General features: G+C 39.5%; 1 protein-coding gene across 3 annotated transcripts in view; it reads right to left on the bottom strand.

The window, feature by feature from the left end:
* RBM25 (RNA binding motif protein 25) overlaps positions 1 to 25,018 on the bottom strand; it is a 39,287-nt gene that overhangs the window by 13,200 nt on the left and 1,069 nt on the right. The window contains exons 2-10 of one of the 3 annotated variants that reach the window (XM_080345025.1): positions 19,221 to 19,359; positions 18,312 to 18,432; positions 11,363 to 11,412; positions 9,681 to 9,851; positions 9,333 to 9,390; positions 8,185 to 8,345; positions 5,322 to 5,504; positions 3,086 to 3,139; positions 2,748 to 2,831 (exon numbers count right to left, since the gene is read on the bottom strand). In XM_080345025.1, the coding sequence (XP_080201151.1) occupies positions 2,748 to 2,831; positions 3,086 to 3,139; positions 5,322 to 5,504; positions 8,185 to 8,345; positions 9,333 to 9,390; positions 9,681 to 9,851; positions 11,363 to 11,412; positions 18,312 to 18,417 (867 nt within the window). In that variant the 5' untranslated portion in view covers positions 18,418 to 18,432; positions 19,221 to 19,359. The remainder of the gene's footprint in view (positions 1 to 2,747; positions 2,832 to 3,085; positions 3,140 to 5,321; positions 5,505 to 8,184; positions 8,346 to 9,332; positions 9,391 to 9,680; positions 9,852 to 11,362; positions 11,413 to 18,311; positions 18,433 to 19,220; positions 19,360 to 25,018) is intronic. The other 2 variants (XM_080345024.1, XM_080345026.1) reach the window with 2 other exon arrangements.

Here is a 25,018-nt window from a genome sequence, read left to right as displayed (position 1 = left end):
TCCATCCTTGGAAGCAATTGTTATGTGTTAACTTACAGATGCTGTGCTAGGACATGGACCGCCAACACTGGATTAACCTTGCCTATAAGCTATGTTTCTGGGAGGAAGAGCAAGTACATGGTTCACAAATATACCAAATAACAACCAAATATACCAAATTTCAACCTGATGGATGCCAGAATACCATTTTTTTGAACAAATATTGAGCAGAATAAACAGGCTTATCCCCTTTGGCTCCACGTTTACCATCACTGAAATGAAATTAAAAACTGGAACAATGAAACGGCATTTTCTCTGTTTGTTTTTTTTTTCCTCTTTTCTTTTAAACAAAGCATTTAAGACAACTTTAAAAAGCAATCTTACCTGATAAGTGTTCTTCTGCCACAGGCACAGGGACCAGAGAACCAACAAAGGATTACAGAAATAAAGCTAATTTGCTCGTGATTAATGTATCCAGTGAAACCGAGCTGCATTGATAGCACAATACAGGCAAACCAATGTCGGATACATTGAAATCACAAAAGAAAAAAGGGACTAAAAATGGTAGGAATTGGTAGAAAACTGATATGAAAAAGCAACACTTAGATTCTACAATATACACTGGGCTGAAATCCAGTTTATAAAAGGACTGTATTTTACAGGAGCTTTACAGTATTGAACCTCAGTACGGTCAGATGTTAAACTAGGTTGTCAACTTTTAAAAATCCGACTTACCTCAAATTTCATATACTTTTAAAGAAAAGTTTAGACACTGAAGTGGTTGATACTTACAGGTTATCTTAGGTGTTCCAATAGAAATTTCATTGGTTGAACTTCTGCTTTTTTGCCACTCTCAAAAACTTTGTGGTGAGAAAATGATTTCTCAAGAGAGTGGTTTTTGTTGGTTTTTTTTTTTTTTAATATAGTCACACGTGAAAATATATACATAAAGTCGGTGTATTAAAATCCATTTTGTAGGTCCACTTTCTTAAAATCCAATTGAAAAAATAAATTGGTCTACTTTGTAATCAAAATCTGACCTGTATCAGCTCGATCAGCCTAAATAAGAGGATCTGAAAGGGTAATGGGATGGGAATGGTATCAGATATATTGAAGTAATGAACAGAAATGAACGGGTAGAAGAATTATAAATCTTACCTTGAGCTCTCTTCAGACTCGTCCGTGCTGTAAATGGACGCCCCCTGCAATGCTGACACCCTGACAGTCTGTGGTTATTGTTTTACAAACTCATACCAAAAACATGCAAAGGTTCACTGTGCTCACTAGCCAGCTGCTAAAGATTCAACAGCCCCTTTTAAACAGATCCAATATACACAATGACGACTTTCAGTTGATTTTTCATGTTGATAAACCCAAAATAGCACTCCAATAATAAGATTAAAGGCAGTAAAATGCCCAACAGCTTCTGAAACAACGAAGCATGTTTTTTGTTTTGTTCTTGTTATTTTTTCTTTTCTTTTTAACTTATTACTTGTTTGCATTTTAGTACCAGCAACAACTTGGGGCTCTGAATTGAACATCATTCTAGTGAAGTTTCATCACTGACCATTTTCATGTTCAATTGGCAGACTTCTCCAGATAATTTCTTCTACAAATTTTCCCCAGGTTTTTATCTCCAACAACTTCAGCCAAGAGAAAAACAGAATACATGTACATACAACAATGTGTAGTCACTTGTGTTTACATTGATACAGTTATGTGAAAACATGGTACCATCCCCAGTCACTGCATGTGGTAAAGCTGAGTAACACGGGCATACTTCACCTTGCTGTACCTTTAACATTTTCTTTAACGTTGATTTGGGGGTACTTTGAAATAAGAGAGTGCTCAAAAGAGGAGCCTGCTGATGCTTCCCTAGGCCAAGGACAATTCCAGTCTTGTTGGGGAAAAAGTAACACCAACTTTAAGCTAAACATTAAAATAAGAACATTACATGCATAATTGTGCTTTACTATCCACAAGTATAATTTTCCAAAGCAGAAACATTCACAGATGCACTAACATTAGCAGAAACTTCTGTAAGTGGGAACCCTGAAGTGGGACTTTAAGTGCATAAACATTTCCAAGCCAGTTACCCCTTTGCATATTTTTCTGAGGGGGCATCCATAAGTATAATAAAAAACAGAAGCTCATACTTACATCCTATTCCATGTTACTTTCCAAGCTGTGAGTTTCATCTTGCATTAGTCACCATATGATCTCTATCATAATGGTGGGGGTCAATGAATAGATTAGCTTTATGGGAATTTACAGTTCTTCCATGCATCTAAAGTTTGGTAAGTCTGGTAACCACTGACCTAGTTTTATCTTCCCCCACTCTCAACTTAAAACTATTAAAATAAAAGACTTAAATTTAATTCTAGATTCAACTCTTCATAAAATCTTGGATTATGTTACAATCTACCTACAGAAACACACTCAAGTGTATGTCTTATACTGCAGCCCCGTTTAGCCTTTAGTTATAAATATCTTAATGTATGTGTAGAAACTTAAGTTGCCTTTATTCATGTTAAAGTGAGAAGACTGAAAAATACTCAGTAGCAATCAAAGTCTTAGCATAAAGATGTCAAGGGCCACTTTAACGTGGTAGTTGTCTTCTTCTGACTTGTAAAGAACGATATGGGTATTAAACCTAATATAAACATCATTTTAAGTGATATTGCAATGTAATGCTAAATTTTATAAAAGTGGTTTTTTGGATTTTGAAAAAGCCTAATTTGTATCAAGCGCAAAAACAAGAATACTACCTTGTGTGTGTCTCTGAATTTACTGATCTCTCTTGATATCAGGTCTCTTTTGTCTTCCTCCATTTCTATAGCATTTATATCCTCCTAAAAAACAAGGGGGACAGGAGGAAAAGCATTAAGAGCCATCTGTACAGACACAGGAGAACAAGAGAAAATCTGAAGGTTAGAAGTTTTCAACCAGTCTTGCAAGAGATAAATAAAGTCCTTCTGCAGTACCAAACCTGACAGTCTGATGTTAATGAGTGAAAAAAAAACAAAAAAATCAGATGGACAAGAGTCACAAATCTGGCAACTAGCAGTAAACATAGTCATTGTCAAAGCCTACAATGTAAACGAACCTTGGTGATGAGTGGATAAGGTATCAGTGGGGCCACTGGAAATCTGCGGAAAATCTGCGGAAAAATCCACGGAGATTTTTTTTTTTAAAAATAGATTGCACACTACTCTGAAAAACAATGTTTTGTATGTTTGTACTATAAAGCAATTTTGTATTGCTGTGATCTCATTTCTTTGATCCAACAAAATTACAGAAGAACCTCGCTAATTCTCCCTTCTCTGAACTACTTAAAATACATAGTGAGGTCTGATATTAGCAAGACTTCACTGAAATACCAGTATACTACAGGATATTAGTATGCTATGGTAGCATCATAAACAAGACTAAGCTACACTTGCCAATATAAATGATCGGTATATTTGTGGTGGGTATGCCTTGATTTCCTTTACTCGCTAATTCGCAAAATTTGGTAGATCACACCTAACTAATAGTTAGTGCGAATTAGCGAGGTTCCCCCGTGTTTGAAATTGAAAACCAGATTCCACTCACTCTCAGTTCCCCACACACATTTTCAACTCCCCCGCATCAGTCATTCTTCATCCAGAAGAACTAACAACAGACTCTGCTGCTCACACCACTGGGAGTCTTCTTCACATCAAGCCCTTCAGGGGATAACAGGACCAAAGCTGGCGAGTTTCCCCTCTCCACCCCACACCCCCATAGATCTGCACCCATCTTCCATTTCCCCCCCACCCTCCATAGTCCTCCTCTCCTCTCTCCTTTAAGAGAGCAATAAGCTTGGACCATCTCTTCACTCCCACCTCTATCCACACAGGCCAAAGATGGCAACTTACAAGCTTCTTTTCCTCCTTCCCAGTATGGGAAGGATGATGGGATGTAATTTCAACCCACAAGTGCTATGTATTTAAACAGAGCTTTTTTGTCTACTTGATTGGCCGAATTCTACATCATACAGAGCTAGCAGAATATCCCTCTGTCGCAGGGACAGACTCAGCACCCAGCCCTTCCAAGACTGCAATAGTCTCTTGCAGTGCTTAACTACCTAAACATTATTCATGGCCATATATATGTATCTACCCACAGGACAATACACATTGTAACAGTGTAACAAAAAAATACAGCTGATAACATTAGACAGTGACTCATTTGTAAATTCTCATCAAAGAAAGCATCTTCTCCCAAAGGGAGGGAGAGGAAAGAAAAACCAATTCTCAGCTCAGCACTCTTATACCTCAGGTGAGCCACAGCTAACAATGTTGTGGGAAGATTTACTTGCTCCCTGAGGGAGATGTTGCTTCTTGCACCACACTTTAACCCCACAAGCATTTGAAACTGCATTATTGCCTTGAAATAGGTACTTAGCAGAAGACTTAAGTGGGTGAAAATCTTGGTCAAATAATTTTCCAATCTCTTTCAAATTAGGTGCAGAACAGTAGGTGTGAAAACTCGTTTTCCCATGGTTAGAAACTTGGTTGGAAAAGCTAAGTCTGAGTTTGCTCATTCTTATTCCCCCTTCTCCAGTTTGTTTTATTCCATAGAAAGGTCATCCATAGAAGTAGGTCTAAACCAGAACATTCATTCTTGCTTAACAGGGTTGGTTTTTTTGCATTACACAATATACGAAAAACAGATGATCAAATCCAGCCAAATTGACACATGTGTGTAAAAGTGATTTTTTAAGCCAAGAAGATTACAATGTGCCTTTCATCCCTGAAGGATCCCTCCAAGGCTTGTGAGGTTACATACAAAAACTAATTAAGTGCTTCCGCATCTGGAGAGACAGCTGCAATCAGCTGGATCAAGGCACACTACAAGAATGCATTCTATAAGCAGAGAGAAGAATTTTGTAAAAACTACCAGAGCAAATTCCTGCCATTACAAAAGCACCCTGGTATCTTTCAATGGAAAGAGATGGTATGCAGGAGCTCTTTACAGTTGTTTTTTAAATTCTTGTCTGACAAACCCTACGTGCGTATACAGACTAAACTGCGCTAAATTCAGCACTTCCACTTTCAGAGGGATGAAAGGTTGGTTCAGTCCTGCCCAGATTCAAACCTGTTGTTCCAAGAAGTCTAGGTGCTTAGATACCTAAACCATCCAGAAGGAATGGTGTCTATAACTGACTAGCTTCCAGTTAAAAAACTCCTGCTGACATCAATGCTTGTTGATTGGTTTTCTCATCAGAAGTTTATGTTTAAAGTATTTGCACAAGGTTTGGCCATTATATAAAGGTGAGTTGAAGAAAAATCTGGTTTGTCCAAAATCAAAACACATACGTCCTCCTTCTTTTCCTTTTTCTTCTTCCTGGGGTGAGAGTCAGATTCCTGGGAGGGGGCATTGAGCTCGCTGGAATATTCTCGTATTAAGACTTCAATGGCCCCTTTAATTATCTGATCTCTTCTCTTCGTTTCCTCATCCAGTGCTTCATCGTCATCATTTGTCGTCTCTGGTCTGGCGTTCTAAGGAAAAATGGTAAAGTAACAGGAATCAACAAATTGAGAATAATGTTAGTTTTATTTCAGAAGTTTACCTTTGATCATCTCTTTCATGCCCCTACGGCATTTACTTAAAACAAAACAACAAAAAAAATCACACCACCACAACAAAAAATAACCACAAAAATCAAACCATCTCCAAGTAGTTAGCCATTGCATTATTTTAGTCAGATCTTTTCACACTAGCAATACCATAAGGACCACATAGTTTTACATATGGAATGACTGCAGAGGGCAAGTGTAGGATTGCATAATAAAATAGAACAGAGAAATGGTGATTAAGCTGGTAGACAGGAAAAGAGAAAGTGCACGCACGCTCACAGAAAGGTAATCACTATAGTCCAGCTCTTGGTCAAGTTTCTGCCTTGTATCCTCCAAAACCTCAAGTTATTTCAACAGCAGCTCCTCAAGCCTTCTACTTAAGTGCCATGCAATCCAAATGTCTACCTATAACTTTCAAGCCGCAACTTATAATGGGAGAACTATATTAAAGAAACATTGTTTGGGAAAACATTCCCTGCAGAGCAAACATTTTCTTATTATTGTCGATAGATCACTTAGCAACTCCTCATCTTTTTGCCCTTTCCAGCTTGTAGGGAGGAAACAGAACACACACAAAGTGCATTTCACTAAATGTTACATGAAAGGGTAGAACAATGATCTGCATACTGAGCAAGGCAGCCCACCTCTTGATCCCCTGAATCTTTTAAAAAAAATGGAATCTCACCTGAGAATCCAGCTGGGTATCCCGTCAAGCGATAGGTGGTGGGTGGAGTGAGGGGGAGGGAAAGGTCTGATGGAGCAGCAGCTAAGAATGAGGGGGAAGGGAGGATTCAGTTGGAGCTGAAGAGGCTGCCAGTCCAAGGAGGAGCAGACTGAAAAGAGCTAGAAGGTAGTGATAGGGAGTGGAATTGAAGAGGTCCAGGGAGAAGTGATCAGGGAGAGGAGCTAATTAGATACAGCTTTGCTTGGTGTGTCTCTATAAGAAATTGTGTTGTAGTGTACATGTTCGATTTCTTAATAAAAAGATTAAAGAAACAAGTTGCAACTTCTGGATCTGAGTGGCACCAGCACACCAATTATGGTATGAAAGGAATCACAAGCAGAATGATTACAATACACTTCATCAATATTCCTCAGCAATTCACAGCCTTTCTTTGCACCACCATGAACAAAAAGAACATTTGGAGCTAATCTCTCTGCAGTTCAAGGGACTCAACATACACTGTTGTCTTCACTGAAGCCACAGACAGTACCCTCTGCTTCATTACAATCAATCCAGCCCAGGGTTGACTGTAACCCACAGGAGCTCACAGAAAACAAAATACATGAGAAAGATGCACAAGAACTCCACTGATACTTTAAGCTTGTTTGTACTGTCAGCTGTGATGCCAACAGGAAACAAGGAAGTATGGAACAGAAGGGGCAGTGAAATCAAACCCTTACCTCCCTTAACAGCTAATAATTTATTCCAGAGGCATCAGACTCATTTTCACCAGGGATCACATCAGCCTTGTGGTTGCCTTCAAAGGGCCGAATGTAATTTTAGGATGGTGTAAATTTAACTACTCCTACATGAGTTTGACACCCCTGATTTATTCAATTTAAAACCCAAAAAGTTAGTTCTCTGCTTTACTGAGCCATTGCATTTAATTCCATACACTGAGTACACACTAAAAAAAAAAGTCAGGTACTTAAGCCATCATTATGCCTCTAGTTTTGGTTAAATAAAATGAAATAAAAGTACTTGTGTTCCCATTGTATCTTACATACCTTTAAGAACAACTACAAATTGGAATTTTTAAAATGTGTCTGCTTCAGTGTGATTAGTATTTTAAGTTTTCTGAACACGAGCCTCTTCTCACTTTCATTTTACAGAAACTAGTTGTTTTAAGTACTATCTTAAGGTATACGCAGAACTTCAAAATAGTAAGAGACCAAGACCAACAACTTGATTGTGATGTGAAATATCTTATTTTAGCAAAGAAATAGACAAAATTCATTTCAATGGAAATTTTCAGTTAAGTATCTTTGTATCTTACAAGAATTCAACATATCAAATATCTGCAATTATTCCAGAACAGACCTTTAGCTCTAAAAAGGAATGGTACAACAGCAATTTCCCTGTCTCCTGAACGTCAGTAAGCTGCTCACTGCTTCATAACTGTGTCACCTACTGAATGATCTACTTCTTTCCTTTCATTAATTTGTTGTAGTAGATCACCAGTGGAGGCAAAATTCAATCCAGCTCTCCTCGGAGAGCTGATTTACAGACTCTGGCAAAGTAACAACTGCTTCTGGAGTTCATATACTTCAAAAAGTTTCTAAACAAAAATGAAGTGACAAAATCATAAGTTATAGCACACATTACTACACTTTAGAATTAATTACAGAACTAATTCTAGAGATTCAGTTGTAGCTTACAGACAAGTTTGAACGCTGGTGAATTAAGAGGTTACACTTCACTGCCTTTTGACATACCTTCAGACTCATTAACATGATTCTGGCAAAATCCTAAAGCGAAATAAGGGCAGAGACAAGAACAGAAACCAAGAGACACACTCACAGTCTGATCTGGCAAGTATATTACAATGCCCTCCTGCCAAAAAAAAAAAAAAAAAGAAGTCACACATTATATACCTACCCCATTAGAAGCTTTTTTCTTTGCCTTCCACTCATCTAGCTGAGCCTTTGTCTTTGCATCAACTTTGACTAGCAGCTTCTTCTCTCCAATCTGGAGGTCATGGAGTAGTCTCAGTGCTCGTAGAGTGGATTCTGGTTCTTTGTACTCACAAAATCCAAAGGCTGAAATAGATGATTGAAAGGAAAAGTAAAAAAGTGTTAAAGCTCCTCAGGTATTTCACTTTGTGTAACAAAAGTGTTTTGAATCAATATACTTGGAACTTAAGCACTTTTTAAAACCAGAAGTACAGAACATAAAAAGTCAGAGAAAGATCATTCAGTGCATTAGTCCTTGAATATCAACAAACAGCCCAGTGAATAAGGTGAAAGCAATACATACATTGTGCTTGTAAAGCTTTTGACATGTCTGAACTAAGGAATGCAGTCTATATGAAGACATGTCTCAGGTGTAATTGTCTGAAAACCAAGGACATCAATCAACAGCTCACTGTTAACCTAGAGGGAGGGGAATTTCAAACTAGTTTCTTCACAGCAGTTACAGAAAGTTGGAAATGAGAAAAACACCTTATGAGAGCAAAATAAACAACGTATGATATATATATATGTATAAGGAACCTGAAGAAACTGAACTACATCTTAAAAAATGAAAACAACCTAGGGAAGATATGAAAACACTAACAGCAAAAAATTGTAACCAAAATTGTTTCCTGTATCTACTGGGGAAACGTCACAAGAAAAAAAAAATCAGTTTGATTTGAGGACAGGAAAGGAAGATAAATTTTACATCTGCAAAAGCTCTTTAAGAGAGAATGATAATACACAGTAATGGAAGGAACTATTAACAGTCCTGCAAATCTGCTCCTTTGAAGGCTAAATCCAAATTCGCAAACCTCTGTCCAGGATGATCTATAAGCACCTGATTCAGTCTCAGAACAGAAAGGTGAGCAAAATTAGGCCCCCGAGACATTTTTCTGTTTAACTTATCTCGATTTTACTTTTCTTTTTCTGTCCCGATTCCAAGGACAGAAAATACTAGCTAGGAAGTAGCTAGGAAGTAGTACAATTATTAAGAACGTAGATGTATCAGACATTTGAAAACCTGTCAGTTAATAAAAACAAGAATCTGATTAGAGATTTTTAAACAATTACCTTGAAGTTTTCCAGATGCCCCTTGTACTCTCTTCCAACTCAAAACCAAGCCACATTTCTGCAGTAAAGATAAATATTATTATGTTCAAAACATTGCAAAAACTTCACCACTTTTTGCAAAAGAAGACATTTAAAATGGGTAGATTGTTAAACCAAAATATGTCTAAGTTCACTGACATCTACAGCTTAAAAAAGCTGTTCTCTTCACTGAGTTTAAACTCAAGTGTAATGGAGTACTGTTCCAGTGAGTGGGACTAACTTTGCTTTTAGTTTCAATCCACTGCTTGTGGGTCATTACTTCATTCAGCAGCCACAGATGAAATTTAACAAGCAGTCCACTGTACTTACTGCTAGAAGCTGCCGTATGAGCATGTCCGAGGCCTTCTCAGAAATGTTGCCTACAAAAACGGTGGTAGTGGGACCACTGTTTTCATCATTTTCTTTGTTCTTTAAGCCTGGGTGTTCTTTTCTGGCTCCCAAATGTTTTCCAACCATAGACACTGTGGTAGGAACTAATACCTAGAAAGAGGAACAAAGACTGTAAAATAAAGTGTCGTGGTGTTTTCGTTTGGGTTTTTTGTTTGTTTGGGGTTTACTGTTTGTTTGTTGTATGTTGTTTCTTTTCCCTTCCTTGTACTTATATCCATATGACAATAGAGCTGGGGATGTACCCATATTTTAAAAAAAAAAATCATATTAGCCTTAGGTTTATGGAGTGAGATGGTTCAGGCTTTAACACTTTATACAACACAAAAAAGACTGCCATTTTCTGGCAAATACAGACAGGAAAAAAAAAAAAAAAAAAGGTGTACCTGAACATGGCTACCAGAAGGTCTCAAGGTAAGCATACAGTAATATTAGTTATTTGTAGAAGAAATTATAAGTAACTTGCAATATTTAAATCACTGGAAGTTGAAGTACCTTACCTAACAATGTAAAAAACAAGATGCAAATAGAAAAGTAACTCTGACTCAAAAGGCTTCAATGGACACATGACGACAGGTCTTAAAGCTTTCACAGAGTGAATAAACACTACTGTTTTATTTAATCAATACACAACCCAAAGTCTCTGAGGGTTAAGGAGCAAACATTTGTAAAATAAACCATACAGAGACAGGCACAATCAGCTGTTCCATTTTGCTGCACTTCCCTCCTTCCAATAAGATTTAATGGTACATATGCACCGAGTCTCTCTTCTCAAAACACCCTTCTAGAGTTATCACTTAATGAAAATTATTTTCATCAGAAAATAGAATAACGCATTTGTTCTAGTGTCTTTGTCTTATAAACACATTGGTTACCATGAGCATATCCTCCTGTAACAGATAACAGAAGCAAACAAAAGATTCAGGCTTCTGGGGAGATTTCACTTACGCAAAATCATAGAAATAGTAGTTCGCCTTTAAGCCATGAAGTAACCTTTGTATTTCAAAGAGCATCTCCCCCTTTATCATAAACCTTCATTCCAACTAGAAATTAGTTAGACAAATGAAGAAGACACATTTCTGTCATACGCTCTTCCATAGATGCTATTACACGTAACTAACTATTCCTTCCCCTACAAAATGCGAAAAGATAAATTGTTTACAAGCTTGTTAACACATCTTTTGGCCAACACAGCAGTGCTGTATGATGGCCTTATAAACATAGATGGGGTGATGCCTCCAGAGCACTGTTAGGCCAACAAACTCAAAAGCAAGAGTCTTGGAATCTAACTGATCTAACCGTACTGCATAGAAAAACCACACATGACCTGAAGGCAAAGCCTACATCATTGTATTGAGAGAAGCACATCCTTTCACAAGAACAGTAATTGCTTCACCTTTGCAGCTCGTACCCCAGAGATTACTTCAAACTTTGTCTAGCTGAGAATTGAGGATAATATTTGCATTATGGCTGCATGTAAAGTGAAGCATTTCTTTTCATAATACGAACTCTGATGGAACAGAGCAAAACAAACATACTGTTGACATCTAAGTTTCACTCTCCATTTTATTTTACTCCAATCTCATATCCACTGCAATACTTACAGTTGGAGCAGGAGCCATAATGCCCATTGGTACAGGAATCATAGGGGTCCCTGAAAAAGACGAGACATTTATATTAATCTGCCATGTTGAGATTACTGATGAATACAAATGAACTGATTGCAGACATGGATTCCAAACCAGACAGCAATTTTGGTCAAATAAAGAGTTTCACAGTATTGATTACTAGTAATTCCTTAAGCATTCAAGCATAGTCTGAGTACCCTGACATGCCTTGTGCATCCCAGTCACTTCTACTATATGACCATTCCAACTTGGTCTGTTGCAAACAAATCTATTTTCAAAGCACGTTCAAACCACAGTATTGCTCTAGAAGATAATCATGTGATGAATGAGGCAGTGAATTCCATAAATAGAGAACAAAAGCAGCTGAAGTCCTACAGATGATAATCTCATTCATGACTTGCTCAATTCTCACAGCACAATCTACTCTGGCTACACAGGGATGAGGCCCTGTAGAGGTCACCAGGTTTCATGTTACCACTTATGGAATAGCTTAATAAAGGCAGCATAGAAAACCTCAATCCAGAAGCTCCCTACCTAGAGAATACTTGACTAAGTCTCTAAAACTTAATTTAAAACAATATTTAATCAGGTGAAACCATGCAATACCCTCTTTCCCACTACTAAATTCGCCAGCAGCTTAAAGCAGCATGTGAGCCAATATCTGATGACAATAAAGACTGTTTAACTTTCCATGCCAGCTGCTACAGGAGGTTAAAGATAATAAGTGAAGGGATTTCAAAACTACTTGCTAGCCAGTAAAGACCTTAAGACTCAAGAACAACGAAGTCAATCTCATGTTCTTCATAGAAATACGCTACAGTGAGCCTAGATATTTTTTTTTCTTTCTACAAAAAAAATCCTTCACCTTTCGCTCTCAGAGCTTCCCTTTTGATCCTTCCCTTCTCCAGCTCTCTTACTGCCGTACTTGTGAAATCCTAACCAAATATCTGCAACCTATTGTCCCAACTCATTCCCTGAGTTTCTACAGTGCTTAGTCCTGAAACACCACCACTTCTCAGACACCCTTCTCCAGCATTCTCCTCATCCACTCTGGTTTTGCTTCAATTCCATCACTTATTTTCTACGTTACTCAATCCTCTTCCTTGGTCCCTTCATATTAAAGTTACACTACCGCCTATCTCTCCAAACTGTTCAGAGAATCAAAAAGTGTCTTGCTCTCCCATGCTCTCAGTTTTAATGCACCACGGCATCTCACAGACCAGAGCAACTACTCCAAGACAAGAGTATGGTTGTGCAGCCCTATAACTATTACTATTATCATGATGCTGAACTTGGATTTTAAAGTTACAACTCAGTAAAGATACTTGTGTTATCACTGACAGTTTTCTGAAACTATCAGCCCAATGCTCAGCAGAAGCTAAAAAAATCCAGTAAAATGTTAGGCATCATGAGCAAACATTGATGATCAGGACCACGGGAATCACATAGGTGCTATATAAAAACCTGGTGCACCAGTACCTTGACTACTGCTGTCAGGTCTGGTCTCTACAACCCAAGAACACCACACAGCCTTAGAGAAGAGCAACAACATGACTTAAGTGTTGAAGCAGCTGCTTTACTAAGAAAGACTCCACACTCTGAGACTCTTCGAGTGTGCAGGTTTACAAGGCATGGAACATGACTGAAGTGTGCAAACCCACAAAAAACAACAAACCAAACTCCCACATCAGAACTGAGGCAGAAGGGAGACACTAAGTAGGCAGTGAGTTTAAAGACAAACATAAGATCTTAAGTAGTGCTTTACGCAGTAGTTAATGAACTTCTCAAATCTGATGCAAGAGGCAATAGTGGAGATGGACAGTATCAACAGGTTCAAAACCACCAAAATGTTCATGAATGACAGGTCCAGAAAAAGAGAAAGGAAAAATGAAAGATCATACTCCTTAACACCCCTAACACCACAGCTGCACGATGGTACAGACTCAGAAAGCAGACAGGTGTGCATGCCCACCCTAAATACCATATTGTATTCCCGTTGCCCCGACAACGCATCAGGCTGTACGCACTGCTGGTCTGACCCAATACCACATTTCCAACATATGAACAGTAATTTTTTTACAAATTAATGGTGTCCTATTATCTTCAGAGATGACAACAGTTATCAGAATCACCTCCTTATCAAGTCTTCCCCACTTAAGAGAGGGAAATCCTAGAATTTCTTATTTGTCACCGTGGCATTTCCAGTTTGCCAATAATGAGTTGAATACATCACGCTAAGAAACTAGAGATCCACATCTTCTACATGACAAAATATGTTATCTGTACAGGTAGGCAAATCATGTTTCTATTGTGCAGAGAAAAATTAAATACTTGCCTAACACCAGGCTCCTCCACCTCTACATACTGTTTGGATTACTAATACTGAAACAAGACTTTTTATATAAGAAGTCAAAAACCACAAGAGAACAGAAAGATTGTCACACATGTTAAGAAGCAAGTGTTCAGAACAGAAACTTACATCAGGCATTTTAAAATATTCTTCAGAAACTTATTTTTTAAAGTATCTGGTGCTTTTCACACTAGTATATATAAACTGGAGCTAGAAAAGAGGTATGGTTTTTAAATTAACCTGAAATTTTTGGTGGCAGAATACTACCTAATCAGAACTCTGCCATTAGCAGAAAATAGATAATATCTCATGGATTTCAGGAAAAAAAAGTTTTGAATAACTAATGCAAGTGAGGTTTAACTTGATGAATGGATGTGTACAAACCATTCCTGAGTTCAGCCATCTGGTTTTTGAATGCCTTCATTGTCTACAAAACACTTGTGCACAACACAGCTTATGACCATAAGGACAAGGGTTATTTTCTGCGGCCCTCGTGACAAATTTTAAATGGGCAGTTTTCTGAATACTCTCTCTCACTTGGTCTCTGGTCTCCTGTCTTCAGTCACAGTTATTGATACGGGCAATGTATAGAAATAAGGTGGTTCCAAAGTAACGAATTAAAAGTCTCAACACAAAAAATAGAGGCTGATCTTACAGATGAGCAAAGAAAAAAACAGGTGAGATTCATTTTCTGAAGATGAGAACGAGTGAGGAATGTAACAGTAAGTTTGCAAGATGTGTGGGGAAGAGTGTGTAAGAAGTAGAATACAAGAAAGTGGAACTTTTAAAAAAAATGGAGAAAAACAATGCCAGAAGTTGGATCTCCTCTGAAAGTTTACTCATATTTTCAGACCACATGTACTCAGTGTACCCAAGCATTTCCAAAGGTTGTTAAAATTGTTTATTTGAAAGGAACTGAAAATCACAGTATCACAGTATGTTTGGGATTGGAAGGGACCTCAAAAGATCATCTAGTCCAATCCCCCTGTTGGAGCAGGAACGCCTAGGTGAGGTCGCACAGGAACATGTCCAGGCGTGTTTTGAATGTCTCCAGAGAAGGAGACTCTACAACCTCCCTGGGCAGCCTGTTCCAGTGTTCTGTCACCCTTACTGAGAAGAAGTTTCTTCTCAAATTTAAGTGGAACCTCTTGTGTTCCAGCTTGATCCCACTACCCCTTGTCCTATCATTGTTTGCCACCGAGAAGAGCCTGGCTCCATCCTCATGACACTCACCCTTTATATATTTATAAACATTAATAAGGTCCCCCCTTAGTCTCCTCTTCTCCAAACTAAAGAGACCCAGCTCCCTCAGCCTTTCTTCATAAGGGAGGTGCTCCACTCCCTTAATCATCTTTGTTGCCCTGTGCTGGACTCTCTCCAGCAGTTCCCTGTCCTTCTTGAACTGACGGGCCCAGAACTGGACACAATATTCCAGGTGTGGTCTCACCAGGGCGGAGTAGAGGGGAAGAAGAACCTCTCTCGACCTACTAATCACCCCCCTTGTAATACACCCCAGGATGCCATTGGCCTTCCTGGCCACAAGGGCCCAGTGCTGGCTCACGGTCATCCTGTTGTCCACCAGGACCCCCAGGTCCCTTTCCCCTACACTGCTCTCTAATATGTAATTTCCCAACCTATACTGGAAGCTGGAGCTGTTCCTGCCCAGATGGAGGACTCTACACTTTCCCTTGTTAAATTTCATTAGGTTATTCCCTGCCCAACTCTCCAGCCTGTCCAGGTCTCGCTGGATGGCAGCACAGCCTTCTGGCGTGTCAGCCACTCCTCCCAGCTTGGTGTCATCAGCAAACTTGCTGATAGTACACTCTATTCCCTCGTCTAAATCGTTAATGAATATATTGAATAATACTGGCCCCTGTACAGACCCCTGAGGTACTCCACTAGATAGTGGCCTCCAACTAGACTCCGCACCATTGACTACCACTCTCTGGCTTCTCTCCTTAAGCCAGTTTGTAACCCACCTCACTACTCTATTGTCTAGACCACACCTCCTCAACTTAGCTGTGAGGATGCTGTGGGAGACTGTGTCAAAGGCTTTACTGAAGTCAAGGTAGACCACATCCCCCGCTCTGCCATCGTCCATCCACCTTGTTACATTCTCATAAAAGGCTATGAGGTTGGTCAAGCATGACTTACCCTTGGTAAAGCCATGCTGACTGCCCCTAATAACCCTCTTATCCTTCATATGCCTTGAGATGGCACCAAGGATAAGCTGTTCCATTACTTTCCCAGGGACAGAGGTGAGGCTGACCAGTCTGTAATTACCCGGGTCCTCCTTCTTGCCCTTTTTGACGACTGGAGTGACATTTGCTTTTCTCCAATCCTCGGGCACCTCTCCTGTTTCCCAAGACTTGGCAAAGATGTTGGACAGTGGTCCAGCAATGACTTCAGCCAGTTCTCTCAGCACCCGCGGATGCATCCCATCTGGACCCATGGGTTTATGGATGTCCAGACTATTTCATTGCTTCCTAACCCAGTCCTCATCGACTAAAGCAAACTCCTCCATTGACCTGGTTTCATCTGGGGTCTCAGGGGTACAGGGCTTCCCAGGACAGCCTCCGGCAGAGTAGAAAGAGACAAAGAAGGCATTCAGTAATTCTGCCTTCTCTGTATCTTCTGCCACCAGGGCACCCACCCCATTCCTCAGTGGGCCTACACTGCCTCTGGTATTAGTTTTATCTGCTATGTATTTGAAAAAGTTCTTTTTGCTGTCCTTGACCCCTCTCGCCAGCTGTAATTCTAAGGAGGCCTTGGCTATCCTAGCTGCCTTCCTACATCCTCAAACAGCAGCCTTATATTCTTCCCAAGTGGCCAGACCCTGCTTCCATGACCTGTAAACTCCTCTTCTGCTTGAGCATACCCAACAGATCCCTATTCAACCACACAGGCCTCCTGGCTCCCTTCCTTGACTTCCTACGTGTGGGGATGCTCTGATCCTGAGCGTGGAAGAAGCAATCTCTGAATGCAATCCAGCTATCTTGGGCCCCTTTACCTTCAAGCAGTCTTGTCCATGGGATTTCCCCCAGCAATTGCTTGAAAAGGCCAAAGTTAGCCCTGCTAAAGTCCAGGGTTGCAATTCTACTTGCTATTCTGCTCCTGCCACACAAGATGCTGAACTCCACCATCTCGTGGTCACTGCAACCCAGGCAGCCCTCAACCTTTACTGCTTCGACCAGACCCTTCTTGCTAGTGAGGATGAGATCCAGCAGTGCACCTCTCCTAGTCGGCTCCTCCACCATCTGCATGAGGAAGTTCTCATCAATGCACTGGAGGAACCTCCTGAACTGTGGCTGGCTGGCTGAATGGTCCTTCCAGCAAACATCAGGGAAGTTAAAATCACCCACAACAACCAGGGTCTGTGACTGTGAGGCCACTCCCAGCTGCCCATAGAAGGCCTCATCAACTTCCTCGGCCTGATCTGGTGGCCTGTAATAGACGCCCACAATAGCGTCACCCCTGCCAGCCTGCCCCGTGATCCTGACCCATACACTCTCAACTCGCTCATCATCCACTCCTGGGCAGAATTTAGTACATTGTAGTTGCTCTCTCACATAGAGAGCAACTCCACCACCACGCTTGGCTGGCCTGTCTTTCCTGAAAAGGGCATAGCCATCCATGACCACATTCCAGTCATGTGAACTGTCCCACCATGTTTCTGTAATTGCTACAAGATCATAATCTCCCGATCGAACATAGGATTCTAACTCCTCCTGCTTATTCCCCATGCTGCGCACATTGGTGTACAGGTATTTCAGGGAGCGAGCAGAGCACACCCATTTCTCCCTAGGGGCATAGGAGGCCACCCGGTCCTCATCAGTTTTAGAATGCTGCCCCACTGGGACAAGCCCAGCTACAACCCCATCTCCCTTCAAGCCTAGTTTAAAGCTCTCCAAATGAGCCCTGCTAATTCCTGCCCCAGCATCCTTTTGCCCCTGCGAGATAAACCTTTCCCACGTGACACTGTCTGGACTGGTGTCTTATAAAACCAAACGTTGCCCCTGAGTCTTTCACCATCCTTCCCAAGACCTTGAAATCGTTCTTCATTCCCCTCAGACTATGGGAAGCAGCTTCCTCCTCATCTGTCTGGAAGACCAGCAGCGGGTAGTAGTCTGTCGTATGCACCAGTTTGGGGAGCTCTCTAGCGATATCCTTGATCCGGGCTCCAGGTAGACTACAAACTTCCCTAAGATGAGGGTCAACTCTGCATATTGGGCCCTCTGTTCCTTTCATAGTCTATTGTCAAAATAGTGGCTCTTAGAATATCTAAGGTTGGCAAAAATCACCACTTAGCTTCAGTCTTGAAAAAACAGTCTAAAACAAAGTCCGGTATTGTCCCTAATGGTTTGATTTCTGGTCAGCAATAAGCAGTTTTTGGTAGACCAAAAGAAGTTCGCTCACATGACATGATCTGTGGGTAAACTAGAAAATCAATTGCAATGTACATGAATTAGAGTTATTGAAATACCTTAAGAGCCAGTAACTTTTGTAACTTATACAATTCAGAATAACAAAAGGTAATTTATTGCTACTACACTTTCACATACTAACATAACTTACCAGGAGGTACAGGTGGAGGAAAGCCAGGAAACTGTGGAGGTGGGATCCCAGGGGGAAGTGCTGGGATTCCCATAGGAGGGCGATTCAAATGAGGTGGAAAAGACATTCTTCCAGTCACAATCTGTCAAAAAGACAGAAAAGAAAACTTGTACTAGTCAATTCCCAAACATGAATTACAAAGGCAGTGCAAATTACAAGTTTCCATAATGATTTCAAATCTCTATATGGACATTTAACTCTTTTCCGCCAGCTATTCATTAAGTTACAAATGTAGTACAAGTCTTCTATCACAATGAGAAACAGCACTTCCAGGAAAGTGTTTCAGAATGAAGTGAAAACAAAAACTACAGGGTGTTTCAAAAAGATGGATCCAATTTCAAAGCTACAGTGATTTCACTATATGACCCCTCATACCAGTGGTTTAGGAGAAGTGTGAAATAAACAGCAGCATTTAGTAGTTTGTACAGTTTCTTTAAAATAAAGCTATCTTTTGCAGTATCTGAAAACAAGTGTGGAATAAGATGAGAGAAAGAACTGGGACATCCTGATACTCAGCACTGACAGGAATTGTATTTAAGATGACATGGCGGAAATCCCCAAATTCCAGCACATAGACAGTTAAAAGCTTGGAGGTTAAAACTAGATCATCAAACCCTCTTCCCAGTTGGTACATATTCTAGTGCTCAACTTGGACCATAGCCCCTAAGCTGAGAGTCAATATGCTACCACAGAGAGGAAAGATTGTTTTAATATCATTGCTATTCAGACGGTTATTATTATGTGCATATTACTGACCCTGTAACCTACACCACCCAGTAACAACAACAACAAAAAAACCAACAACCCTCAAGATCACTCTTAACAAAGTAACAAGGCATATGTTCTTGCTTCCAGTATCATCTTAACAACCTCACATGGTCAAGTCTTCAACAAAGGCTGCATGTCAGTTCTAAAGAAAACCAAAGCTGGTCACCAGTATTACTGCTGAGTGGGTAGGTACATTCACGCTGCAGTGAGGAAGCAGCAGAGGAACTTCACACACATTGACCTGTGTGGATACAAATCACAAAGACACGGTGTCACAAGCGAGAAGAGTTCAGTTAGCTGCCTGCACAAATGTTTGTGTCCCTCAATGGCCATACAGACTGCTCTACAACCTACAGTGCCAGACCTTCACTGCAACTGTTTTCCAAACAGGCAACCACAAGTCAAAACTGTGGTGGGTGGCCTACAGAAAAAGCATTACGATAAGCAAAATTCTGATACACACACAGTTCTGTAGATTATAAGACATTTTCACCAGCTTCCTGGTACTGAACACACAAGAAACAGGCAACGAGCTTTGCAGGAGACAGATGTGCATCCATACATGTACAGGAGCAAGTAGTTAAAGACAGTCTTAAGTACTAGAAGAGTTAATATCAATACTCTACCATAACAGTAGATACATTTAAAAGAGCTAAAAAATCCAAGGGAATAATGTACCAAAAATTTATTCCCACAGCATCTGGAAACAACTATGAGAGTTAAATGTATATAGTGGACTGGACAGGATGAAAAGGAAAACCAAATGTATCGGGTAATACCTTTGAACATTAGAACCTATTTAGTCTGGTATAAGAACACATATATGACCCTATAGCATAAATGAGCCAAAGACACTTTTACAACTACATCTATTACAGGAGGTTCATGAAGACAGCAGTCATTAATTGGCCCCAAAGGGCATTTCATCAACATCTCACCAGAAGAAAATATGAACGCTCCTGTGACACAAAGTCTAAGATAGTGGAAGAAACAAAAGAACAAATGCAAGCATTTCTCCAACAGTTCAATAAAGATTCTTTTATATAATATAATATAATAAACATAAACCCTTTTTATTCCCCTTAGAATCTATGTGCCTTATAACACACTTCCTTTCTGTCATTCTTGAACTTCTAAAACTTAATGGGCAAAGACAAGCAGTAAAGGTGCACTGCCAAAACATTTTATTTGGAAGAACACTGTTCATTGTCTCTTTAGACTATGTGCAAATCAACCAACCTTCCTCTGGAATCTGAAACTTGGATGACATGGAAGGCAACAAAACTCCTTTATCTGCCTTGGTATCACTATTCAGAGCTTTTTCACCAAAAAAACCCCAGCCAATGGTCCCAGGAAGGGCAGAAAATTAGGGTCTTTAAAGCTCTCAATCCTTATCCGTACTGAAAGCTGACAGACAACTGGACAAAATCCAAAACTGTTTTGGGTCAGGATGGTAGAGCAATAAGCTATTGGGTCTGAGACAGTTCTAAACAGGTTGCAATAGCGTTACACCATCTGAGGTCCATGAGAGATTAAGAAGTGGTCTGTTAAACAAAAAAAACCAACAGGGCAAGTAACCTTCCAGGCTGCCTGTAGTTGCAGTCCTTTCTCTTGCTCTGTTTTCCCCAAAATAAGACCTACCCCAATAATTAGCCCTATCATGATTTTTCAGGATTTTTGAGGATTCTCAAAATATAAGCCCTACTCCAAAGATAATCCCTAGGTACAGTTCATTAAAAAAAAAGTAAATTTAAATAGTGTCCAGGCAGCTATACATGTAAAAAAGTAAGCATCTTTTGAAGCAAAAATTAATATAAGACCCTGTCTTATTTTCAGGGAAACAGAGTAGCACTTTATCTGAGACACCGTTTCAGAGAAGCTAAAAAAAGCCTAAGGACTAAGAGGCAAAAGAGTTATTTGGTTTGAAAGATGCTAAAATATACCATGCTCAATGGATGTTACATATGCACAAAGGCAAAGTTGTTATGTTTTTTGTTTGTTGTGTTTTTTTCTTAAGCAAAGATTTAGCAGTTAATGAAGTAATCATTACTGCATAAATGGAGTAAGGAAGTCAGTAAGAATGGATCAAATTTAGTCGTTCAGTCTTGTAGTCAGATGTGAAACACGCTGTTATCCGTAGGGCTTCAACAACCCATTTTACTTGAAGCGCTCTGTTGGTATTATTTTTCATATTTGTACAGTTATTTGCAGAGCAGCTAGTTCTGTTACTGACTTTATTCTTGCACAGACCAATTCTAGCACCTCTGCTGTCAATGACACTGAAGAATTTCTCGCTACTATGTAACTACTAATGTGAAAATGGCAAAGAGAACAGTTTAATTCTGTTTTGGTTACAAAAACTGTGAGGATTAACAGATATCAAGACTGAAACTGGTCACTGGAGAAGTGAGAAAACTGAACAAGAGAGGAACATTCACCCAGTTCCTTGCAGCAGCCAAGATGCTACAATGAAGGGAACTGAGTAGCACATTTTTCTGTCAGCAGCTAGAGCGCACACAAGAAACATACGCGCTCTTCTTCCAGCTGTCAGAGGGGCCTCTGACATCAAATGTATAAGCAACTACAAACCAAGGGTTAGGTATGGCAAGTTAAGAAATGCTAAGCTGGATCTAGATAGAATGCCCAGTTCAGCTCAGTGATCAGTGTCTCATATATTTACTGTGGTCTCAGTATTGTAGATGGTGATCTCCAAATTTCGCCAATATATTCAGATGTGTAAGGGAGGTACTACACAGTCCTGAGGTATTTTAAAGCCTCAGTTGACTTATGAAAGTGTTGCTGCAAGTGAAACTGGATGTAAGCAGCATTCTAGATAGCTGCATTTTAACCAGCAGCTCTTTAAGTGACAGCTTAATTTCTGTGAATGTTACAGTGGTCACAAAAACACGGGGGTAAGAAAAGCAGTGAGCATCTGGCATGACACCATTCAAAAGACCGCAATCATGACATCCACAGCCCCTCGAAATGATGGATTAGTATCACATCTCTGAGTCTAAGTGTAGTAATTTAAGTTGTATCTGTGCCAGCAAGCAGGGCTATACAACAGGAGCAGGTCTGTTAAATAATACAGATGGAGCTGAGACCCTAAAGTCCACATTACACATTTTGAGGAGGTCCACCCCCCTGGAATGAATGCCCATTTGCAGGTAAGAGTGTATTTTTCAGTACATTTTCACCCAAAAGGAATCCAGTTCATCCACTGGAACAGTGCAAATGATATGAACAACTGTTTCTCAAGTAGGGACAGCTGTGAGATTTCCTTCAAAAGCACATTTCTGATTCAAGCTAACAAAGTAACGTAGGTGCACACTTTATTAGCTTTGTGCAATTTTTGTAAGGTGTAGATTAATGATTGCATGGATGGCAAAACAGCTAAGCTTACTCTAAGCAGATCTAGCTCAAATCCAGCCTAAGTTATTAACTAAAGCAAGCACTGCACAAACACAGCTATAATATTCCAAGTTCAACTTCAGCCTAGAAGGAATTCAGTTGCTTTCATACACTGGCTAATAAGTCCTGGTGGAATCAAATGCCATGTGGCATCAGCTGCATCAGTCTTCTGAAACTGGGAAACAGCACAGGAATACCTGTACAGCTCAAAGGGTTGGTAAAATCCATGGAGACCCGTTAACTTTGAGTCAGTGTCACCCCCACTAGGCCAGAAGGAGGCTCTGAGACACCACTGAACAAATGCATAGGGCTCAGATCACACAGAACTCAGAATTACTACGGAACAACGATCACCATCATTCTGACATTGCTGCCCCATGCTTCTTTATTACCTCTGGCTCCCAAGAGTCCCAGTAAGAAGGGACTGACTATGTGTACTAGTCTGGATGCACTGTTAATGTATTTTTTCTTAATCATAGCATTCTTTAAACTATTTTTTTAATGTACTTCATTTTTTTAATAAAGGGGATAAGAGGCATGTCAAAAACAGAATGTTAAGTCTAAAAAAAACCACTGGTAACTAATGTGTTTTAAACTGACAATTATACCACCTACTCAGGGCAGCATCATAATTCTACCAGTGTCACATGATTAATGTCCTTAGTATCTGTGTTTACACATCACAACTTTTACTTAAAAACCTGCAAAACATTTCAATGATTTTAAAAATAGATAAGTTCCTCAGGAAACAAAGTTACAATACTTACTGTAGAACTGATGTTATACTAAAAAACCTTTAAATTAACTGTAAAAAACCTGAAGTCTCAACGCCTAACCAAACTTTGTGTGTTTTAAGAATACAAATATCTGGTGTCATAACAGCAGTGACAGCAGAGCTGATCTAGCTCGATTTACTTTGTCTGATTTTAACTTGATCTAGCTTGATTTACTTTATCTGATTTTAACTTATCTTTGACATTTTCCCAAGACAATTATTCTGCACCACAAAAAAATCTGTACACTTACTCTAGAATAAGCTGCATGAAATTGCCGTGCTAGCTAGTCCCTCAAATAAGGGAGGTGTAAGCACAAAATTCGTTGTCTGGAATTATTTTTAAATGAACCACAATCCAGCTTTGATTATAATCTTACCATCTAGATTATTACAAGAGCATCTGATAATATCCACACCTATGATAAGTGTGTAACACTATACTATTTACTAACACCCTGGCTAAAGAGATGTGATACCAAGACATCCAATTTGTATATCCATATTATTATGTTTCACTGAAATGTCCCTATAGAAAAGCTTTCACACACAATAATGTTTTCAATGCTTTTTAAGAATTAGAATAATTCCTATTAAGAATCATGCAATGTTTGGCATTTGATTCTAATGTCACTACATAAAGAGCCACAGAGTGTGAATAATAATTTCCTCTAATTTATGACAAAGTATTTTGTACGTTTTGTCTCATATCATGGGTACAGCTGAGTAACAAAATCATTTTCAGAAGCAACTGGAGAAAACACTTGAGGTAAACCAACCTGTTAAAGTCAGTGCTATCACATAGGCTTTTACAACAGTCTCAACATGATGTATGGATTTTTAAGCCATTCAGTTATAAAAATAAATAACCCCATAGTTTGTCACCCACTGGAGATGCTGTTTATATTATTGCTTCACACAAAAAACAAACCCCCTAAAAGAAAAATCCCTCATTTCAAGAAAACTGATTCTTTCAGTGAAAATGTCCACTTTCTCACAGAGCCCTACAGTTTTCTCCAAAATTGCCTACAAGCTAAGCAAGGCATCTATGTCAAACACAGCAGACATGGGGAGAGATAAAACAGATTATAGATTTTCTAGGTATATTTATTCCTGAACAAACAAAAGTAGTATTTACCCAACCCTGTTTTTCAGAGGTAATCTAGAAAGTGTTCACTAACTGCCATAAAATAAGTTGTATCCTGAACTACTATTACGAAGCAATCCAAAAAGCAACATGCTTATCCAAACTAAAGCCTCAGTCCAAAAGCCCTTTAAACTAGGGCTCCATTAACCATGTCAACGGAGCTCTAAGATCTTTGATTTAGTTCTTAATTCTGTGCCTCTGCACCCATATAAAGCACTAGTCAGTCAAATTAGAGGACTCTTCCCTCTAACTTTGCTACTAACTCTTCCTAAAACACAAACATGGCTGTGGCATTACAATATTTATGCAACTGGTCACTCAGAAGCAGAGAAACACAAAGCCTTATATGTATCACCACTTCTTTACAGGGAGAGTGAGAAACTGCCACCTTCTTCCTTCCTTGAGTTTGTTCTGAACCATCTTCCACAAATGCTGATGCAATACCTGAAGTAAAGCTTTCCTGTCCCACAAAAAAAAAAACCAAACCAAACCAAAAACAAACCCCAAATAAACCAAACCACCACACACACAAAACCAAACCAAAGAAACCACCACAACAATCAAAAACAA

This window comes from Nesoenas mayeri, assembly GCF_963082525.1.
Source record: "Nesoenas mayeri genome assembly, chromosome: 5".
Classification (NCBI taxonomy): Eukaryota; Metazoa; Chordata; class Aves; order Columbiformes; family Columbidae; genus Nesoenas; species Nesoenas mayeri.
Note: the sequence above shows the minus strand (reverse complement) of the source record. Positions and strands in the feature narration are given on the sequence as shown.